Here is a 23019-nt window from a genome sequence, read left to right as displayed (position 1 = left end):
TTATTATCACCACACTTATTTTGAGACGTTTATAAATCTGAAGTAGTTGTCGACTCTTTTTATTATTGGGTGTTTCGTGATTTCAAATTGTATTGTGGGCAGATTTATTATTATTATTATTTAATTTTTGAAAGGGGATGGGATATTCGGAAAATGGTCCGTTATGTTTAAAATTAAAATTGTGAATACGCCGTATTATACCTATTGCGCAAAGTATATTTTATTTTTATATTATATTATAGAACCTACTCCGATTGTGCCGTTTTTCAATATTTTTTATCCACGCTAAAAAATATTGTACTTACACCGATTACCATTTGGTCGGATGGCTGTACCAACAATTACCCGGTTTGCGGGATCGTCTAACGTACGTAGCAAGCGTCTTTCGTAAATTGTACGAAAGCAATACAGATGGAAAAATGCTAACGGAATGGCTTATCATAGTGTTATTGTAGTTAGTCTCGCGGTCACATGATCGTCTAAATTACACATAGGTTTATAGTATCCGACACTAAACTGTGTCTGTGTATATTTTACCATAAATATGATTTTCTAATCTTAGAAAAAAAATACAAATCAACTACAGTAGGTAGGTAAGAGGTAACTACCGAACAAACAAAAATGTATATTTCACGAACATTATATATCAACATTAGAATATTATGAACGTTTTTCCTTGGAAAATATGGACCTTCTACTCACTCGTTTGTGACATTTATTGGTCGGTGGACCTGAGCCTGCCTATTTAGTCACGTAAATATATATATATATATATGATATTATGTAAGTGATGTGAACATCATAAATTAGAAACGAAAAGTTAATTCTTGAAGTGATTTGTCATCACTTTAGTCTATGTAGGTATGTAATTTTATATAATCAAAAAAAAAAATCGTTTTTATCTCTTTTTTTATTCTTCGCATGGAATTACCTATTACCTATTACACATAAACAGGATTATAATATGTGTCGGCGTGACAGGAAAAAAAACATATAAACAGTGACGTCCACTAGTCAAAACATTAACGTCTCTTTTTTTTCTACCTCTATCCGCTCTACCGTACTGCGTGTCATATAATATAATACTATTGTTGCTTTTATTCCATCAGCTGGTAATGACCGCCGCCCTCATCACGTTTTTATATTAAGTGCAATAATACGTCATGACTCATGACCGAATGGCAAAAATCACAGCAGGCCCCCTACACGGCCTATAGACAATAATATTGCTGTAATCAAATTCTGGCTAATGATCGATTAAAAATTAGACTGAAATAGTGCACGTATCGTATTAACATGAATGGAAATAGAATGAGATTCGTAATAATTATTGTACGAGACGTTTTTATTTGTGTACTGACCTCAATCCGACGAATCTCGTGATCTATAATATATTATACAATGTCGCAGTCCAAATTATATTATTATTATACTACTTTATCGTAGATATACTTACAATTCCGGACTTGTATGTCGTAGGTACCTAAATGAACACAGTGGTTGTTGATTTCTAACATAATATTATGCATCGTCTATTAACATTATTATATGCGTTTTAAATACGCATAGGTATGATAGATAATAATATATAGACAGTCCGGGATGGACTTTCCGTCGTGACGTTCTTCGTTGATTTTATTTAACGATATCGTTTGTTATCTAAATAAATAATTGTTATATAATATGTATTGTTTTATCGAAATTATTGTATTTACCACGCGCTGTCCGTGTCTATTTAAATGTTTTAGTGATTTCCAAATACTATATTATAGACATTTAATAATAAAATACAATTGTTATTATTATTACCATTATTGCAATTGGTTATATATTTTTTTTATATAGGCAGGTACTTGTGTCTCAATTTAGATTCATCGAACATCGATTAAGGGCACTTAATAATATAATAATAATATAATAATAATATTATACATAATATAATACTATATATAATATATATACCTATTAACTTCCTGTACGAAAGTTTCCATTATCGTAGATATTTAGTAATCGAACTGAACAAGATGAACGTCTATCAGGATTTAGAAAATTTTGAAACTATTTTTGAAACTTAGTAATTTCTTCATTCCTCGACAAAATACTTTTTTTGTCTACTTAATTATATTGTAATTCAGACACATAACTGGTGGTTATTTTATGGTTGTTAAGTTGTTAAAATATGTTTTGCTGTATTATAGTATTATATGTTCTCAAAAATCGTATACAACCGTCTCCATAATAATGAATTCTGCATAGATTTTGTGAACAGACGTAATTAGTATGTCCATGTATCATAATACATGAGAGAAGGAGGTCCATTATGGTTTTTATACAAGTTGGTTAATGTGGTGCTGTTATATTTAGGTGCGTGCTAAAATTTTAATATTTAGAGTGCGTATAATTAATACCTACCTACTTTAGCTGTAGCAATGAGATCGTTTAAAATCCATAAATTATGTTATGCGACTCTACTCTTTGTAGTTTTACCAATTATTATTTATTTCTAAAGTGGAATATTTTATGATACTATAAGGGCGTAGTATCGCTATGATAATAAGATTCGTACATTTTTATTTTATTGATTTTATTACTATCGATTTTGAAACAATGTAGAGCTGTTATTATTATTATTATTTGCTCTGAAAATAAAATACTTGTGTAATATCTCTTTAGCCTTTGGCTGGTTATCGCGTATCTTATTACTCCGATAGATTCTATTAAATATACAGTTGAGTCTCAATAACTCGAAAAACTTGACAACTCGAATTTATTTTTATTCCCCTATTAATTAGTTAGATATCTCGAATAATACATATTTTGAATCGAATTTTTATCCCGTTTCTACTTCGAGTTATAGCGACTCGACTGTAGTAGGTATAATACATTATCATAATAGCCATCGTATTGCAGTACGACTACGATATATTATTATCACGTGAGCCATCGTTCTAAACGGAATAATAAATAATTATATTATGACACTGTATGTATTCGAGTAGAAAAACTTTTCATATCTATTCTGCTCGACGATTTTTTAAGGGAAAAACCTCAGCCTTCTGCCGAGCATACAAAATATATAATATTATATACGATCGACCATATAAATCGGTCATATACTGCAAGTCTACAGAAGCAAGACATGGAGATTTGAGCCCACGCGCGTTTATTAACCCCTTGTTTGTCTTTTGACTCGTTTCGACATATATGACATAATATTATACATATCGGTAGCTATATACCTGATATTATATCATGCCATGTCGATATTAAAATCACCCGTAACTCTTTCGGAAGCGTGATGTTTGCCGCTCCGTGTTTTCACCCTCGCCAATACGATACTATATATATATATACAGCATATAATAATATTGTAATAATAATATACGAACGTTGGATTTTTTTTATTCGTATGCATATATTTTGATATAAGGGCAACATAGGTAACTCGTATAATATTGTTATAATAATGGCAATATGATAACAAGAATATTATTCAAAAATGCGTAAACTGGAGCAGTCATCACCACCCTTCGATGCGATAAAGTGGTAAAGGTGCGGTAGAGCTGTAGCACTGTATAGGCACGGGCATCGTCGGTGGTTGCATTGCGGACTTTATGGTGTGTAATGTGTATTATATACTTATATATTGCGTGGGGAAACGAATCCATCCCCTTGCGAAAACGTGAATGACCACTTAACAAACTGTTGGGGTCGTGGGACCCTGCAGTTTGGAACTAAATGCATCCTTTTTTTTGCCCTTTTTATCCGGGTCAGTGGGCCGCCGTCAAGGTCCATTCAAGAAAAAACGCTCTCTCCCCAAATCTATATACCTATAGGAACCGAACAACTACACGATTCACGGCCTTATTCACATTTTATATATTTTATTCCAACGCCAGTTTTTTTTTTGCACCCTTAATGTGTGTGTATATGTATGAATATAGCACATCGAAACCTCCATAGCACACGGTACACGACGCGTGCACCTCGTAATTGGTCCGCTGGCGGCCCGTAACGTAAATGGATCAATTACGGAAATGCGTCAGATGTAAATGCGAATGTTTGGCAAACTGCTGATGGGCAGAGTTTGGCCGATAAATATCCGGAAGTTCAGAAAGGGGTTAAATGTACCATCGAGACATCGAGTGGACCACAGCACAAGCGAATTTACGAAAATGCGTAGGTATATACTATATAATATATATACATACGCATATAGGGTACACGTCGACGCGTAATCAACCAAAGTAATTTAGTTGAAGCCCAGAGACGTTTAAATAATTACATCAAATCACTTGTACATTTCGTGGGCTATGAAACCGTTTTATACAAGCATACCTATATATTGTCATATTAAACCATCTACGTATAGTGATAGGTACACGAATGCAATTGCACCAGTTCAATCTGCTGATGGTATTTATTTATTTCTTACCGCTAAAAATACGTAACGTATATTACTTTTCGATAATGTCATCTCGTTAAATAATTATTTTATAAACCAATGAACATTTTATTTAAAACTTAATGACAGTCGATGGTACTTATCAATTCGAAAAAAACAACAGAATAATCGTCTAACTCGAAATTAGATTTTGTTTTTGTTTCTAAATTGTTATATTAGATATACCAATATAGCTAACTGTTTGAAGTATGTCCTATTGTCGTGCATAACATAATATGCGTAACGTATTACTTTCATATTATATAAATTAGTGGTAAAAAACTATACTTTTCAAATTATCAAATGGATTTGATTTCATAATTTATTGTTTTATTGATTATTTGCATGTTTGCATACATTTAAATTGTCTTTTTTTAATTATTATTCCAGACAAATAGATTATACACTGCAGACAATATAGAAAAATCATAAAGCAATTGGGGCATTAAAAAAATTAGTTCAACGTGCGATTAAAATGTTTTCCATGAAATCAATACTCAAACATGAAAATTAAATACGAATTAATATGTTAATAATATGGTGATGGTCATGTTAAAAATTAAGTTTTAGCAAATAAGGGATGAATATCTCATAAAATACCTGGTATTTTAACAATATTGATTCAATAATTGTTTTTTTACCACCAGTCGTATGTATACTAATATAAATTCGTTGGAACGTATATATATTATATATTATTACAGTGCAATATATTATATACGAGTATATTCAGTATATATACATACACCATCGTGTATGATTATAGAATTAAATTTGAACATCAGCAACATTGCAGATACGTGGTGTATTATTTGTGAACGGTATGGAAATTGCATCCGCTCTCGTCTGTTATTATCATTACCATTATATTATTGGTTATTTTCGTTTTTTATTTTTTCGTATTACGAATGTGCGTTATTATAAAAATAATATACCGTCGCACTGCTGTACGGAGAGACAGAGTGCGGCGGCGACGAAGCTTTAACACACGAACTGCACAGTGGGTTTTTTTTAGGGCTAAATAAGAAAGGGGGTTCAGTAACAAATGAGAAGAATATAATAAGAAACGGCGGGGTGGAAAAAAAGGGGAAGAGGAAACAGAGTTCGGACCTGTGCAGCGCGGAAACAGAGGGTGCGGTGCCGGTCGGGGGGAGGTAGAAAGACAATGCACACACACACTCACACACCCGTACATACACAGACACATGCGCACGCTAGTGAACGCACGCACACACATATACACACACATATATTATACACCCTCGTCGACTTATAATTTGCCCGACCGCGCTACCCCCTCACACACCCCTCTAGTCATCATAACACTTCACCCCCGTTAGTTTTAGTTTTAGTTTTTTTTTTTTTTTAATGTAAAAAAAAGATCAATATTATCATCTTTTTAAAGGCTACACGCACCCCCCACACACCCGGCCCGATTTTAAGAAATCGTTATAATCACGTTTCGCGAGAGAACCCCGTGAGTGGTGGATTCGATGGGCAAGAGGGATGGTGGCGGTGTGGGGGCTCAATGTGGTCGCGTAGGGGGAGAGTATTGATATTTAGCGTTATTAAGAATACTAAAAACTCTGCGCGTAAAAGTGTACTTTAGCGATTTGTCGACTGTGCGCCCACATAAATGTATAATAATAATATTATTTCACACGACACAAAACCTCGCCGTTCGTTTGCAGTGGAATACAAAAAGATGGTTTGGTATTAGTTTATATTATGCTTGTGTCACGGCGACGGTGTTTTTCGAGACGACTGTAGCTAATATCGTACGATGATTGATGGCGATTTGGTAAATGGACCCGTATATAATGTATACCTATATGCATTTTAATAGTCGTCTGATCTGACAGCAGTTCGTAGACATAATATATAATTAAAAACCGGACAAATATTTACAAATTATATGCACCTGAGATAATATTATGTTATTAATAATGATAGTAATAATAATAATAATAATAATAATAAATAGGTATATCAAATGTACACAAATATTAATAGTCTCGAGGTCAGTGTCCAATTATTGTTCAAGAGTATAATAAAATATTAGTCCATATTTTTTGTTTGACGTTCTCGTTTCGTCGTACAAATCGTTGGGTAATCGAATAAATATGCATATTATGAAAAACACATGATTATACCAATTCATTTATGCTTTGTACTCTGCAGTATGTGATTATAGTAATATTTTGTCCATCGCATGTATAATATTGTATGTACACATGTAGATTACCTATATTATATGCAAACATGTTCAATATGCCTCTACCTGTATATTATCATATTAAGATTTTATACATATAGGTAGTTACATATTTTTTTATATTTGATTCATCGAAATCGATCGATTTTAATGTAGGTACAGGTAGATATTTTATAATATTATAATACCTACATACGTACGGACATGATATACTAGTACTTCGCTACCTACTATAAATAGTATGTGTAATGTGTAGGTATGTTGTTATAAACAATAAAAATTGTAAAACTCTAGGTATGGAGACATAATAAGTACCTAGGTACGGGATTAAATTTCAACCCATTTTTATTACCCTTGTTACGTATAATGTGGCTAGGGTTGGCGCTGCCAAAAATTCCCAGAGGGTTACAGGAACATAAACATTAAAACCTATATAGTTTTAGGTGGATTTTTTCTAATATTATGAACTTTATATTTTTAAGTTAAATTAAAATATATATAAAAAAATACTTGATTTTGATAGAGCAACGGTGTCCGACGTTCGTCACTAAATAAATATTAGTCGATTGATGAATTAGTGTGAGTCGTTCCAATATTATATAATTAACTATCATTATTTAATATACATGTATCTTGGGTGTTATATATTTAATTTTTATGATGGGATTAATAAATGATGCATCACTTTGTAACCGCTAAATATAGAATAACTATACCTATTATTCTGAGGTATTACCACTTGTGACAAGACGTGTCACGTAGTTATTAATACGAGTATTAACTAGTTTATTAATTCATTTCGAATGGTTGACAAGATGACAAGGTTTTAACTTAATATATTTTTTATTCAAATCAAAAAGTTACACATAATCTACATTTTCCATTTGTCTAAGATTGCGTTCAACAGCATCACTGCATATTTTGATATAAGTAAGAAAACTAAGAACTAAGAACCTTAATAAGATTCATTGTGCTTGTAAGCCCACAAAACGGACTCTTTCTGTGAAGTTTCCCCACTAACAAGGATTTGGAATATAAATGTTCAACATAAAGATTTTGTTAGTGTTTTACATTGATAATATCAAAATCAAAAAAAAAAAGATATTTTAAATGGAAAGGTAGTTGGTAATTAAAACCTTATGCATTATAATTTGAAAGTGTAGGGTAGTATACTTTCACGTAGGTGCATCAAATCATAGTTGATTTAACGTTACTAAATTTCATTGTTTTTGATCTTAAATAATTGTACGATATAACAGTCCAATGAAAATGCACTGGACACAAACACAAGATAAGACATAACACAATATAATGTATAATCATAATTTTTTTTATTTTCGATTGACAATTTCAATTTAATTTGTTTTCACTTATGATTTAATTTTGTGCCCATTGTATTTTATTAAACTTTTTGAATATCTGATTTATTGAAATACGCTGTGTGATCAACATAATGATCAATAAATACTAATTGTTTCTCATGAACTGTTTGATGTTCTAGGCTATATATCCCCTAAAATTCTCGTGAATTCCCGGTAAGTTGCGTTCCCGGAAATTGCAGAACCCAAGTTACGATTAACGTTACAAATGAAATATCTGAGATTTAGTATCTGAAATTAATAGTTTAAGAATATAGTACAAGATCTATGAGCAGGAATATAATAAATGCAATGCATTATTCATATTGAAATAGTTTCAACGGTATATGAAATATTATATTATAGTAATCAAACGATCTGTGTACATATTTAATATTATATTGGAAAATATATATCAACTCCAAAGTTACCAATTTCTTCTACGTACATAACAGTATAGGTATTCTAAAACTCTAAAACAATGAATAGATTATAATAATATAATATAATTATTTATAACAAACTATTCATTAGCGACTATACAAGTTATTATATATTTTATAAGATATTGGGTATATGTTAAAAAATAATCCATAGTGCAGTATAAAATATAATTGATAAAAACAAAACATTAAACATTTACTAAAAAAAAACTTAAGAAAGTTCCTTAATCCTTATTGTCTTTAATAGCACTTAAATAATAAACCAATAAAAAAATATAAAAAAATATAGTTAAAAAAAGTAATTTTATTAGGTATAGTCTAGACCTCCAGACCGTAATTAATTTTCGTTTTTGCAGCTGTTAAATAGTAAAAAATAATAATAAATAGGCAATAGTATTTAGTACTAATTATATATAATTAGCAAATTTTAATTGTTATAAATGTATTATTTATTATTATTAATAATAATAATACGACTCAACCAATATTCCCTCGTTCTTATAATCACGCTCTTACCTCTCGCAAGTGTTCAAGTGACGAAAGTTACTTACCGAAGGGAATGAATATCCAATCAAATCAGTAATTCTTATATTTATTTTATATTATGAATTGTATTTATATTATTAGGTTTTATTGTTATTGTCTGTTGAATGTTGTGAAACCATACGAACATATTAATACACCTTTAAATTTATATACTTACCCCTTAAGCCATGATTGTTTGAGTAGATTTGAGTTCGAAATTATCACTCTGTATACAGTTTTAAAACTACATTGTGTATTATGTTTACTAAAGTCTTATAATACTATAATAGTGTATATTATATAGAATGGTTTTAACAAAAATATTACTCATTTTCTCGGGAAATTGTTGTTTATCATAAAAAAAAAAAAAAAATAAATAAATGTATTCTTACATAAATTTGTAGTTATTTTTACACCACATTTAAAAACCATTTTAATTAAATTTTTTTTGCTTTATGAAGTGTGAAGGTTTTCGTTCACATCAGTAGATTTCCTATTTTCTGCGTACTTATATTTTTCATGTCTGTTGCTATCTTTACATCGACTGCACATTTTTACTGGTCAACCATAGGTCCATAGCAGTCCATTTGAATAATATTACTATATTTTGTAAAAGAATAACATATTGCCTATGTTATGGTGGTATTTTAACCATCGCACTTAAATAATATTATGAACAACAATGTGAATTAAACTGTTCAACTGGACATATTAGATTTATTTTATTAATATGATATTATAATATTATTATATTATTATTAATATTTATATTAATTTAATTTATACCTATATACTTATATTATTAATGATATTTTTTTTTATTAATTCCGTAAAACATTTTTAGGTATGTAATATTAATGAGAGAACGAACGCAATTTACAATGAAATATGTGCCAAAGTACAAATATTTTTATTTAAAAATCGAAATTGTCGGTGTCTTCGCGGGTAACGATGATATTATAAACTATAAATTATGACGTATGAATACATTTGCGTTAGTGATTCTTAGCAACACAACGGATGGTAGACGTTGATTTGTTACACATGTGAACCGCAATATTATTGATTATTAGTTTAGATATATATTTTTCGCGGATCTATATAGCAAACAGTCTAAACTCAAATCATAACACCTTTGGACGTGTGGGTCACTGCGATCTTTGCGATGAATAATATTTATTATGCTTAAAGTCAATGGGGTTGACTGTTATGCGTCGCGGTCGTCTACGGTGTCCTTGAGTTATACAGATCGGCCTAAATTTGGAAAATATTGCATGGTAATTGGTGGTTAGTGAACGGCTTACCAAAATATTTTATAATTACGATAAAATGCGGCGGTGTAATGACATTATAATAGTTGCTGAAAATATAGTTACGAAGCGGCCAGCAGTCATGATGCAATTATGCAATTATTATGCCTCTATCTGCTGCGGGGTTTGCCGAACATGCGGATGCGACACATTTTTTTTGTTTAAGGCGGCGGTGCGCTGATGCGCTCAATGAACGACGCGCGGTCGGTTCAATCAACACGGTGAGGCGCATGCAGCTCGCGTTCTGAGCGCGAAATCACGACGGTCACCGGTGGGCGCGAGTTGCACTGTCCGGCGCGACACCGTGTCACAGGACAGACGGACGCCGTGCACCGCCACGAAATATTACGATAAAAACGCGCCGCGACGAGTGCGGGCGGACCGACCGAGTGCGCTTTTATCGTTTTCTATCGTTTGTTATTATTATTATTATTATTATTATTGTTGTTGTTGTCGTGTTCACGCGCGTATAGTAAAGCTAACGGCGGGTCAGCGAAGTAGCCAACCCTTCAAGACGTTTCGGAGCGCGCACGGGGATGCCGCCGTATAGTGCTGAGACGACCGCCGCCGCCGCCACGACGACGGCGTTAGTGGCGTGCGTGGCGAGGCGGCGGCGGCGTGACGTGTGAAGGGCGACGGGGAACCAGCGGGGGCGGGTTAGCGATGCGGCGGTGGCGGTGAATGACGAGTTGCACGAGAATGAGGTTGTGGAGGAGGAGGAGGGCGGTCGCATGCAAATACACGCGCGCACACACACGCACACGCTCACGCTCGCTCGGTCGGTCGGTCTGTCGGTCGGCACACGCACACGCATACAACTAGTTATGTTAAAACCATCACATGCCGCTGCCCTCGGCACACGCTAACGTGCGTCTTCCACGGACGGAGGTGTTTCACTGTTCGCTCGTACACGCGTCGCGTTCATTCTTCACTTCTCCTCGTTACTTTCTCACATCCCGTATATACACCTATTATCATTAATAAGTTTTATTATTATTAGTATTATTATCATTATCTTCATCAATAATTATTATTATATTATTATTGTCGTCATCTTCAAACCGTTTTGGATATTGTCGTCACTGTTACGACGCGAAACAAAAATATTTTGCAAATCGCGAGTTTATGTGTGTGTGAGTGTGTATGAGAGTGGCTAAAGGGTGCAACACCGTACGCAATTCCGCCGACGACAATGTCACGCGGACAATACTCGATTTGCCGGCGGTCGGCTGGTTGACCGTTTGAGACCGATTCGTTTTCGGTTTTTCGTTTCCCGCCGCGACGACGACGAGACGTCCCGCTAAAACAGTTTTGAAATATTCACCGTCATCACGTCTGCTCCCCCCACATCGACCTAGACGACACGTCGGTCCAAAATGATCGACCGACGACCAGATTTGGAAGTGATCGACGTATCTCAGAACGGGGTAAGATCTAATTTTGATGTCGTTATAGTTTAGTATTTTGATTTCACTCGAAAACGGGATCGACGGACGCCTGCTTTTTTTTTGTTTCATCATAGCCGACTTAACATAATATATTATTATGATTGTGGCTTTTGCGATTTTTTTCATCTTACCCAATCGTTTTGGCCGTTTTGGGTCACTTATACAACACCAATATTTTTGATTTAATCGTTATAAAAACACCACATAAACGTTTTACGAAACACGTAGTAGGTACCTAAATATAATCACGTTATTTTATACATATACAGATATTCACCTACGCGTTGTATTATTTAGGGATTGAAACACGAAATATTTTATGTGAACCAATAATATTATTTAACGAACAACACACATTATCTTATTTACCCGTAAACAAGACCAACGAGTGTATTTACTTAAATCGTAATTAAAATCTAATTAAGTAGGTACATCATTTCCACTCATACGCGTAAATAAGAAGTGTATCAATTTAAAAAAAAAAACCCCCCGTCATTACGATATACCTTATTCCTACTATAATATATTGTAATTTGTTATTATTATTATTTTGATATTGTATTATAATATGATGAATAAGTATATACACTTTGAGATTTGTGATTGATAATGATAATTTATCGAATTCGAATATTACAGCAGTTGGTTTATCGCAACAATAAATATTAAAACAAATATGAACAACAACAATAATAATAACTCGAAATAAAAAACCGAATAACAAACTGATGTTATGTGTGCAGCGAAATAAATATTAAATAATATTATGTTGTGTACCTATATAGACGTACAGAGTATAGCACACGCGGGTTGATGTAAAAGTAAAGCACGTCGGGAACTTCCCGCCAAAAAAAAAGGCATTTCCGTGGTAATATTTGAAATGTGTGTTTGCGTAGCCTTTTTATTACAATTTACAATATTAATCGGAAATTGATCGTCCTAGTGGGACAGACGTAGTACGGGTTTTCTATACCTATATTTAACATAATTTAGTATACTGCCACCGCTTTTTAATATTATCACTGGAACAAATAAAAATATATAATGTGATTTAAAAATTTAGATTTGATACATTGATGAGCTTAACCGACAAAACAAACGCTACGCGCAGTTTATGTAATAATAAAATATTTGTAGGTAGGTATGATATTATAGTATGCATTTTTGCGAAATAGTAATATAATAGTTACGATTTTCCCCCAGTATAATATTATCGGTTCTTATTAATTGAAATAATTACAGTACTAATAATGCCACGTTTGATCTATCTAAATTTTACAATATTCATATAACTTTATACAACTTTTTAATTTTTTAAATAAAACAATAATTTTTTATTTTAATATTTTATACTATTTTCACATATTTTCAATAATAACCGAACTATTAATATTTCAAATCCACTTTAAAACTCTAGTATTTGTACATTATTAAATATGCTAAATCAATAGCTCGTTTCTAATGTACGAGACACAATGTAAAATATATATAAATTGGTTAGCTAACAAATCATTGATCGTTTATTTTTATTTTTTCCGTAAAATATATCGATAAATACGATCTGTTGATTTTATGATTTTAAGTACTTATGTCTTACTTGTTTATCGTATATATGTATAAAGTTTTTTAAAATCCATTTTTAAATGTGACTATTTTAGGTTTCTATATAGCAATTGTGGACATTAACCTATTATGAAAATTATATGAATGATAAATGTTTATTAAAAATCGGTTGTTCTCGTTGTTTGGTTAATCGTACATGGCGCTATAAAATATTATACTTGAAGTTTTTAATTAATTTCGAATAGTTTAAAACATTTAATTTGTACATTGATTCGTTTTTTTATGATGTATTTTAAACGTGGTAAATTTTGGAAATTCAAAAACCATTGGTGATCAGTAATATGTTTAATTTAATTTAATTTATTCCGTGTCACTGAAGTTAGTAGAAACAAATATCAAACTTTGAGTAAGGTTAACCTAGACTACTTACTCATTGTTCTGAAACCAGTTTTAAACACGTAATGACATTGTTTACACGACGAGTTCAATATTATTTAAAATATCACTAATTTACATATTAACACTAAATCCCTGTTTTTCCAAAGATGAACATCTGTACGTTTTTCTGTTTTGTATTGAATGTTTTTGAGAGAGTTCAATGAGACGCACCGCCTGGATTTACGATTCCCAGTGTTTCAATGCTAACATTTTAGCATATTCGACCACATTTAAAAATGCGTAGGTATCTATTATTTAAATAAAATTAGGATGTATAAGAATTCCAAACGTCAGTCACAGCACCACGGTGGTTATATTATACGAATTAATGATAAATTTAAATTATAGAAATAAAAATAATGTTTATTATGAAGTTACTTCAAGAAAAAAAAACGCAAATGTCCGTCATTATCGGTTACTGCGTGTCAAATCGAATTTAAGAAGATACACCTATATAGTTATAGTTATTAACGAGAAAGTTGTATATGTACGTAGTATAATCATCGTCAATTTAAATGATATGTGCAACGTTGATGTATCGCAATCAAACGTCGTGATAATTTAGAATAATATAGCGTAATATAATAATATTTGCTTTATATACTATATTATTATCATTTATGCCAATGAAATATAATATTAACGTCTTGAGAATGTAATTTCTACTTACCGGGGGGAGTTGCCGGATTCGTATTATTTTATTCGTTTAGAAAATAGGTAGGTACATTGTATAATACTAATACATAATCTGTCATTCATTTAAAACGAATACAATAAGAAATACGAATTAAATTCGTATACAATACTGTGTCCAGTGTGTTATATGTTAACTAAGCATTAAATATTACAATAATATATAAATTCTCAGTGGAATCTTCGACTAAGTAATTAAAAACATATATTATATGGCCGGAGATCTACTTTCTGTTAATTATATAGAACCACTTATAAAATTACTCTGAACTCTCCAAAATATTGTCTACCTATGATAATATATTTGTGGCTAAGGTTAAACTTTCGGCGTATTTGCATGTTTATACTTGGTTATTGGTTACTATCATCAACGCAGTACGGATAGGTATATAAAAAGAATGTATCGAAATTTCAAAAGTACGAATGATCGCTACGGTGAAAATATAAAATTTCGTTTACATATTTTATAGTTTTCTTAGCGTGTCTTAAAATGTATTGCTCTAACATATTACCGACCATCGCACTAATTCGACCGCACACTATTTTGTTACGTAGATCGTACCCTCATCATTGAACGTGCATGTTGACGATAAACGTTCAAAATGCATGCACAGACCATAATATAGGCATTGATTAATTATGTAAATTAAATATGTAATATGATTTAAATATTTATTTATATATATATATATATATATATAGGTAATATAGATGGCCGGGTGGATTGTATAAATGTTAAATTTTCATCTAAGATCACCCAAGCAGGTCTCCTCTTCCCAATCATCTGTTGCAAAACAATATAATACATCCGCAACTATTCAAAAGTCAACTAGATGGTTGGGTGAGGAGATCTTAACGAAAAGTTAACTTTTTAATAATTCGCTGTTGTGTTTCACTATACAAGTTATAGACTATCGATAAATATTGTGGACTACCGACCGAAAATCGTATAATGATATAGTCGTGTTATCGAATGGTGATTAGCGGCTGCAGCGTCGGCGGCCAGGTATATCGTATATCGGTGCAGGCTGGTGTGCGCGAGTCGAATAGTTTGGATGGTAGTGCGGGGGAAGAAATAAGTCTTGCTCAAGCGCGTGAAGAAAAAGGGCGCGGCGAGGTTTGGGACAAACGAAAATAAAATAAGGAAAAATGAAAGAAACGGAGAATCGAGGGGACGTGGCTGAACGTGCGCGCGCGCTGCCTTTCGAATGGGTGGGTGTTACTTGGGAGTAAAAAAGGAAAAAATTGGGCGGGGGTGCGGTGTGGCGAACCCTTGGTGGGGTGGGTCGAAGAGCCGCAAGCGCTGCGTGTGAGGGGGGGGGTGGTAAACCGAAATAAGTACGAGCAAAAGAGAAAACGAAAAAGAGCTTGCTCGCATTTTAATAGCTTTCATTAGCGCGACCAGATATTATTATCCTAACGCCACCAGCTCCTCTCACCCTAGTACGACCACCATCGATAACCATATACACGTGCCGCAAACTTTTCACTGACACACTCAAACACAATTACACACGCACAGACGTACTCTTGAAAAATCACGACGAAGGTGGTGAAATGAAACCAGGATCGAAATAAAACTAAAATCAAAAACGAACACGACAACTTACACGCAAATAATTTCAAAGATGTGGCTATAATTCGACACGTATTTTTAGTGCCGTATTTAGGAATTTATCGCCCGAGGCAACAAAATAGAGTTTTATAGTAAAACATTTTTATATTAAAATTAACTTTTTATAAAAAAGAAAAATTATTTTATTCTTGGATTGTGACTTTTTTTATACTATAATTTTACCATTATAGATGATAGTGGATATCACTTTAGATGTTTAATACTGAAACTATGACATGCTAATAATCATTTTAATACCTATTATAAACTTTGATTACAAATTACAAAATATAATTTTAATTTTAGAAAATATTTATAACGGGGATTAAAACAATGATAATAAAAAAAAATTACTCTAAAAATGGTCTGCTTTTCCTTCTTGCTGTAGTTGACCCCCCCCCCCCCCTAAATATGTAACGTAAATTTCTATATATGCACCACTAACAGTTCGTGTCACGTGCAAAACAACTATAAAAACTTTCAACAGTACTCGTAGTCTTCACCGCTGTTTACGTTGTACGATTTTCCCGTATTGCCGACCACGCAACAGGTTTTTTGACATCCTCTACGCTCTGTGCCGCTTTGCCAGCGACCACTGCACCCGACACAGCCGACTAGATAAACTCAGCCTACAGTAGTTGCATATTATACACGCACCATACCGCTCTCGTGTTAAAGTTCACTACTATTATATCATTATGATAGAGAAATGGCCACCGGTTAGGCATCGGATATTATCGAACGCCGGAATAGCATTCGTGGCCGAAGTTCACCAAAAAAGTTTAGCGTAAAAGACACTATAATGTTAAGTGACATTTTTTTTCTTTCAAAGGCCAATTCTTTACCGTTATACATCATTGTTTAAAATAATATAATATTTTAAAAGGTCGGATTGAATAAAAACCAATACTTACATATAGGTTTATTGACTCGGACAATCAATAACATTTTAACTACGTGTCGCACAAATGTGAACGGAAATTCAATTTTATGTAAAATGTAGAAAAATTTACTAAAATTTCTGAATTTATATTTATAACAAATCCTTTTGGGGTGTACTCCGCTTATAATTAATATTTACATTAGGTATATCATAATTCTATACTAAGGTATTTAAGTTTCCGGACGTCAGACGATCAGGTGTAATTAAATCTCGTATGCCTATGTGATCGTTAATGCTTGTTTATTAATTCCTTAATTAAGTTAATTTAGGAGTTAGGTATGTGCATGTCAACAATTTTTTTATAGTGGCATTACACTATTGTGCATCAGTTATCGATTGAAGAAAACGAATTAACTTTGACTTCAGAATTAAAAATGCACATGTGTTGATATAAAAAATTTGTATAATATTTAATATTAAATGGTGGGGCTTACGTTTTTTACAGAAAAAATACAGTTATAATAAATTATCGACAAGATTTAATAACAATATTCTCATTTTTTTTATATTTTAAATTTATGGATATTATGACATATCAACTATATATTTTTTATAACTTTTATACAACACATAATATGTTATAACATTTTCAAGGAAGGAGGCGGCCACTTATACCTCCTCAATGTATTTGCACCTCACAAGCATGTAAATTAACTCAAAGCGAAAATAATATGTTCCGTGAGAAAACTGCTCTGATCACGGAAGATATAAGATTGTTCAATAAAAATCATTCGAATTATAACTTCCATACAAATGTGGAGCATAATATTATCTGCTATTTTATTTCGTAAAAAATTCCGTGTTATCATAATTGTATGAGGTTAGTGATGAATTTTCGTATTCGGCGGTGAACTTCTGCAACCATGGGCGATGGTTTATTATTAAGGCGGTAATGTTCGATGAAGATATTTTATAGGCTTTGGTAGTTTGGTGTATTCATTTGATGTTTTGGTATTCGTATAACTAATAGCTTATTCGTTTGTTATTGTGGTCTGATACCGAAATTGTTTATTAATTGATTGAATTTCAAATCGCATTGAATGTATGTTGTAGTTGTAAAGAGCTGTTGGCACAGTCTATTTACGCACACACTACTTTTCAGTTAACTCGTGAAATTATCGCGTTTAATATTTTATTTTATATAGTGGCGATATTTGGTGATCTCCGCGGTATATCCTAATAATATTGTACCAGCATATTATAACGGAAATGAGAAATTTCGAAAGACTTCGATGCATATCAAAAAGTCAATAATCTCCATAGCTAGGATCAAAATTTGGAAATATGTCGGATCCACTGAAAATTGGCCAGAGGAGTCGACATTATTGATATACGGTTTATACCAGTTGAACAATACCATTATAATATTATATAGATACATCCATAAAATAATATAATATTTTATTTATAGTATCTCGGGGTATACTGCTTGACAGTCAGGCCATTATCATTATATTTGTGACATCGATTTATGTTATAATATATTGTCATAATTTACTATTACATTATAACGTTTCCGTGTAAGATTAACGTGTACCATCATTAAGTAAAAAAAAAAACTCGCTTTCTTAAAGTTACCGCGGTCTGGTGGGTATATCCTGCAATGAAGTATACATAAGCTCTTTATACGCCAATGATACTCGCCCTTCCAAACTAACCGAATTCAAAACCAGCTAGTGGTTCGTGAAACTTCTCCCAGTACAATATTTATTACGTTCGCCTAATATGTTTCATTGGATTTTACACTACACTGAACGCTTCACGGGTGGTGTGTTTGCCTTTTAACCCATTTTTTTTTATGTTTTTTGTATTTTTTTGAGAATAGTTCGTACAAAGAAGTTATCACGAAAAACAAAACAAATTAATCCTTAATGTTATAATTAAAAGTTTTAGAACAAATATAGCTCGTTATAATATGCTTATTGATATGTTAAACACCAATGAAACAGTATTTTGCACTGCAACTAATGAAATTAAATTGTTAAAAGAACATAATAATATAAATACGACGAAATATATAACGACTTACCAAAAAAAAAATTCGATCGCTGCGATGTAAGAGACTTAAGAATAACATTTTCTAAATAACTAAAATTTATCAACAACTTATAACAATCAACAAGTATTGGCTATTAAAGATTTGAGGTTTCCGTCACCGTTTTTACTGCAGGGGTGTGTGAAAAGTTGAAATTGTAACTTTTTGTTTACAGTACAATCATTTACCAACTTCCCTTTATTATATACTTATAACTTATCTAATTACGCTAGACCAACAACAATATTTTGAATTTATCTGTTTTAAACGTAAAATAAAAAACAAAACGGTACAAATATCTAGTAAAATATCAAGTTAAAAAATAGACTCCTGTAATAATTAAAATACTAATAGTAATAATATAGGTACTAGTAAGTAGTAGGTAGTAGGTACTATAAAAAATTTTTAATATTTTTAATTATGCATTTATAATTGTGCAAGAAGTAAGCACAAATACACTTACTTTATATACCTATAATTTCATAATGTAAGTATAGATAAATGGCCATATCATTATATGTTCTTAATAATAAGTTTGAATAGTTTGATAACTTCCATAACGATTTAACTATAATGTAGGTACATTTAAATTTTAAAAATCCATTTAATATATGTTATAAATAAATAATATCCATATACCTACCTATATATTACATCATTATAATATTATACTGATTAATTATATAACGATAATTTTATGGTAGCGCAGCTTCCAGATGTAAAAAATATATTATAAATTTATAAGCATATAGTTTTTATTATATGAGTGCTATGTGAATCATTATTGTTGTACACTTTTATATTCTCCGAGTTCGTGTATTACTGTAAAGATAATAGAAACCTTGGAAATGATTTTCACGGCAAAAAAAAATGGAAATCGCATGGATACTTTGCACTGTACAGTCCGTAGACTATAATAAGTCATATATTATAATGTCTCATGGAAAATTGTTGCTACTGCAAATATAAATATATACACAACTACACAAGTATATAATATTTAATATATATATATTATAGGTATACACTTAAAGTCAATTGGCATTGAATATGTATCTTGAAGTAGAATATAAGTCGAAAATTATGGTCTTTTTTTCATTAAACGCATGCAAGTTTTTACGATTAATCGATACAAATAATTTAAGGCAATAAAGCTTTTAAACATTATGTTAATGTTAACACTTTTACGAAAGAAACTGATATATTTATAGGAAATTTATTGCATACATAATACTGTAATTTATAATCTGTATGTGTATACTTCAATGTGTTCATAAACAAATATTAGTATTATTCAAATGTTTTACTTAAACCTTTACTAATTATAAGTCATATAGATACTAGAAGATAATTTACAATGTGAGCCTAGTAATTTGATCAAAAACGAACCTTTTATACCAAACTATACAAATTAGCAACCGAGATATTTCATTGATGAAACACTGGCCCGTTATAATTGGACCTCGAAACTGTATAAGTTCAATAAAAATAAATTCTTATCAAAAACTTACAACTTTTCAGATCCAATTTTTTCTTTGGCAGTATAATTCTGTCTTTATAACGGAGCATTTTTCAGTCATACATTTTATGATATGCACAATATAATATAAATTCTACCTGCAATAATTGTATTAATGCAGATAGAATTTATTTACAATTTTCTGAAATTGGTTTAATTTTATTCATTTTCATAACAATTTGAATTGCTCATTCTTATATTCTTGGTAACGAAATAAAGCTGCAATGTAGCAAAACAAATTATCTTTGGTAAAATTGACAAAACTTACATATTTATTAAGATAAACTTTTATAATTTAAAGCTTAATAGTATATAAAAGTAAATAACACGTTTAACCGTATACGGCTACTAATTTGTTAGTGACTCAAATACTGCAGAGGCAGACAATAAATATTCAGTCCTCGGGTAGGCGAATGAATTGTAACTCTCTTGCCCATCGGTCTTTAAAACTTTAAGAGGTAGGTACACTGATAATACTACGGAAACTACCTATACTGCAATAATAGTTATGATTTTAATCATATTAAATTAACAATGAAAAAATATGAAAAATTTACAAGTGATATTAACGTGGTATTAATTAACAATATAAAGAATTTTTAAGGAATAGCGTAATACCTACCTATATTTTAATTTTATGTGTATACATTAAATAAGTCAAACACATTTTTTTATTGTAATTTCAATTATACAATCAGATTTTAATTTTTAGTAAATGTCTTTATAAATTAATCTGATATTGTAAATTAATTAAAATGGTTAGTTATTTTTACTAAGTCTTACAATTATTATTTTAAAAATGTAATCTGTTTTGTTAAAAGCATATTTTATTAATTGTAAATTATAATTTACTATAGGTCGTCGTACATAATATTATACTTACCAAGTTATATTAAGTATGTTTATTATTTACGTTTTAAAATATAGTATTTCTATATCAACTTTCAAATTATAGGAAGTCACTGTTTGTATATTATAAATTAGAACAATAATTGCAGATAACAAGTAAGTGATGATAATTGACAACAATGTTAGGTAGGTGTCTATAATAAATATCATTATCATATAAAATATAAAATATTTTATGGAAAGTATAATCATATTAATTACTATAAATTTTCATATTTTTATTTGATATTGATTAAGGAACAATTGTATTTCTTATTATTGCAGTGATTTGGGGCTGAAGGTATGACTAAAATATAATGTATATTAATCCACTATGTAATGATTATAATATTATTCATTTTTGATGAATATTCTATAAATCGTCAAGCTACAACTATACTTAAAAATAAAATTAAACATTTCTAAACAATTTCTAGTTTTATTTTGTTTTTAGAATTATAAATTTACACATCATTGTTTTAACACACGGTTATTGTTTTTAAATTTTATGTGTGAAAGTGGTTGGTTATACTGACTACTGTAAAAGCTTGTTCATATTTTTTATTATTATCATTATATTCTGCAACACGACATATATTATTATGTAAAACATTTTTGTGATAGATATGTATATTAATAAATCAGTTGAAATGTTCCATATTTATTACATGTGTTATTATATTGTGTTGATATTGTTTTTTTTATTGTTATTTTCTTCAAGTTCGACAACAGGTATCGCGTTACGTTACTGTTATAAAACCCTACGAGCACACAATATTATAATATGGTTTTTCATTAACGTCCATATTAAATTCCCATAAAAACATACGATTCCCGATATTACAATAATATGTGTATAAAGTAAACTACAATATGTAAATAATAATGTAATATAAACATACTTAAGAAACTTAAAATCAATTTCATCTATAAAATCACTGTGTGAATGTGTGATGCGTTGGGTTTTTTTTTTTTCGTGTCTACTAAAATATCAAATGTCATTTTTACGTTTATTCATCAATCGTATATATTTTTAATGTACAAACATAAAACGTATATAGGTGAACCACAATTATAATATTTTTATTATTACATTATGGAATACTCAGTTTGTATATCATATATTTTATATTGTTGGCACGTTATTGCGATTATAATATTGACGTCCGACAACAACCTGTCGGTTATCGATATTATATGAAACGTTATATCAATATACATACGCCCGATACGGAAGAGGAGTATGTACTAATCGTTTGAAAATAATCCAAAGAATGAAATCAATTTTTTTTCTTAGACAGACGAGACAACTTAATCCGCAACCGTTATTATATCCTCGTTATTGTCATACGTATGGCAGAAAATAAAACTTATAATAGTTATAAAACTTGACATTTAGCAATAAACTTGCTAGGACCCTAACTCCCTAAGTATAACGATACTTGTCAATCTGGTTTATTATAAATAACCAACTATTTCTGTTAATTTTCACTGGACGATGTGCTATTATTCATGATGACCAAATCGACTGCATTCGTCGGTATATTAATATATAAACGCATTATAGATGCCCGAAGAAAAA

General features: G+C 31.0%; 1 protein-coding gene across 3 annotated transcripts in view; it reads left to right on the top strand.

The window, feature by feature from the left end:
- lov (BTB/POZ domain-containing jim lovell protein) overlaps positions 1-23019 on the top strand; it is a 63911-nt gene that overhangs the window by 27223 nt on the left and 13669 nt on the right. Inside the window, exon 1 of one of the 3 annotated variants that reach the window (XM_015524157.2) lies at positions 10970-11722. The exons of 1 other annotated variant lie outside the window; for it this stretch is intronic. In XM_015524157.2, coding sequence (XP_015379643.1) covers positions 11672-11722 — 51 coding nt within the window. In that variant the 5' untranslated portion in view covers positions 10970-11671. Of the gene's footprint in view, positions 1-10969; positions 11723-23019 lie in introns of those variants that run through there. One more of the 3 variants, XM_015524151.2, reaches the window with a different exon arrangement.

This window comes from Diuraphis noxia, unplaced genomic scaffold, assembly GCF_037042655.1.
Source record: "Diuraphis noxia isolate RWA-SAM2 unplaced genomic scaffold, SU_Dnox_SAM2 contig0003, whole genome shotgun sequence".
Classification (NCBI taxonomy): Eukaryota; Metazoa; Arthropoda; class Insecta; order Hemiptera; family Aphididae; genus Diuraphis; species Diuraphis noxia.
Note: the sequence above shows the minus strand (reverse complement) of the source record. Positions and strands in the feature narration are given on the sequence as shown.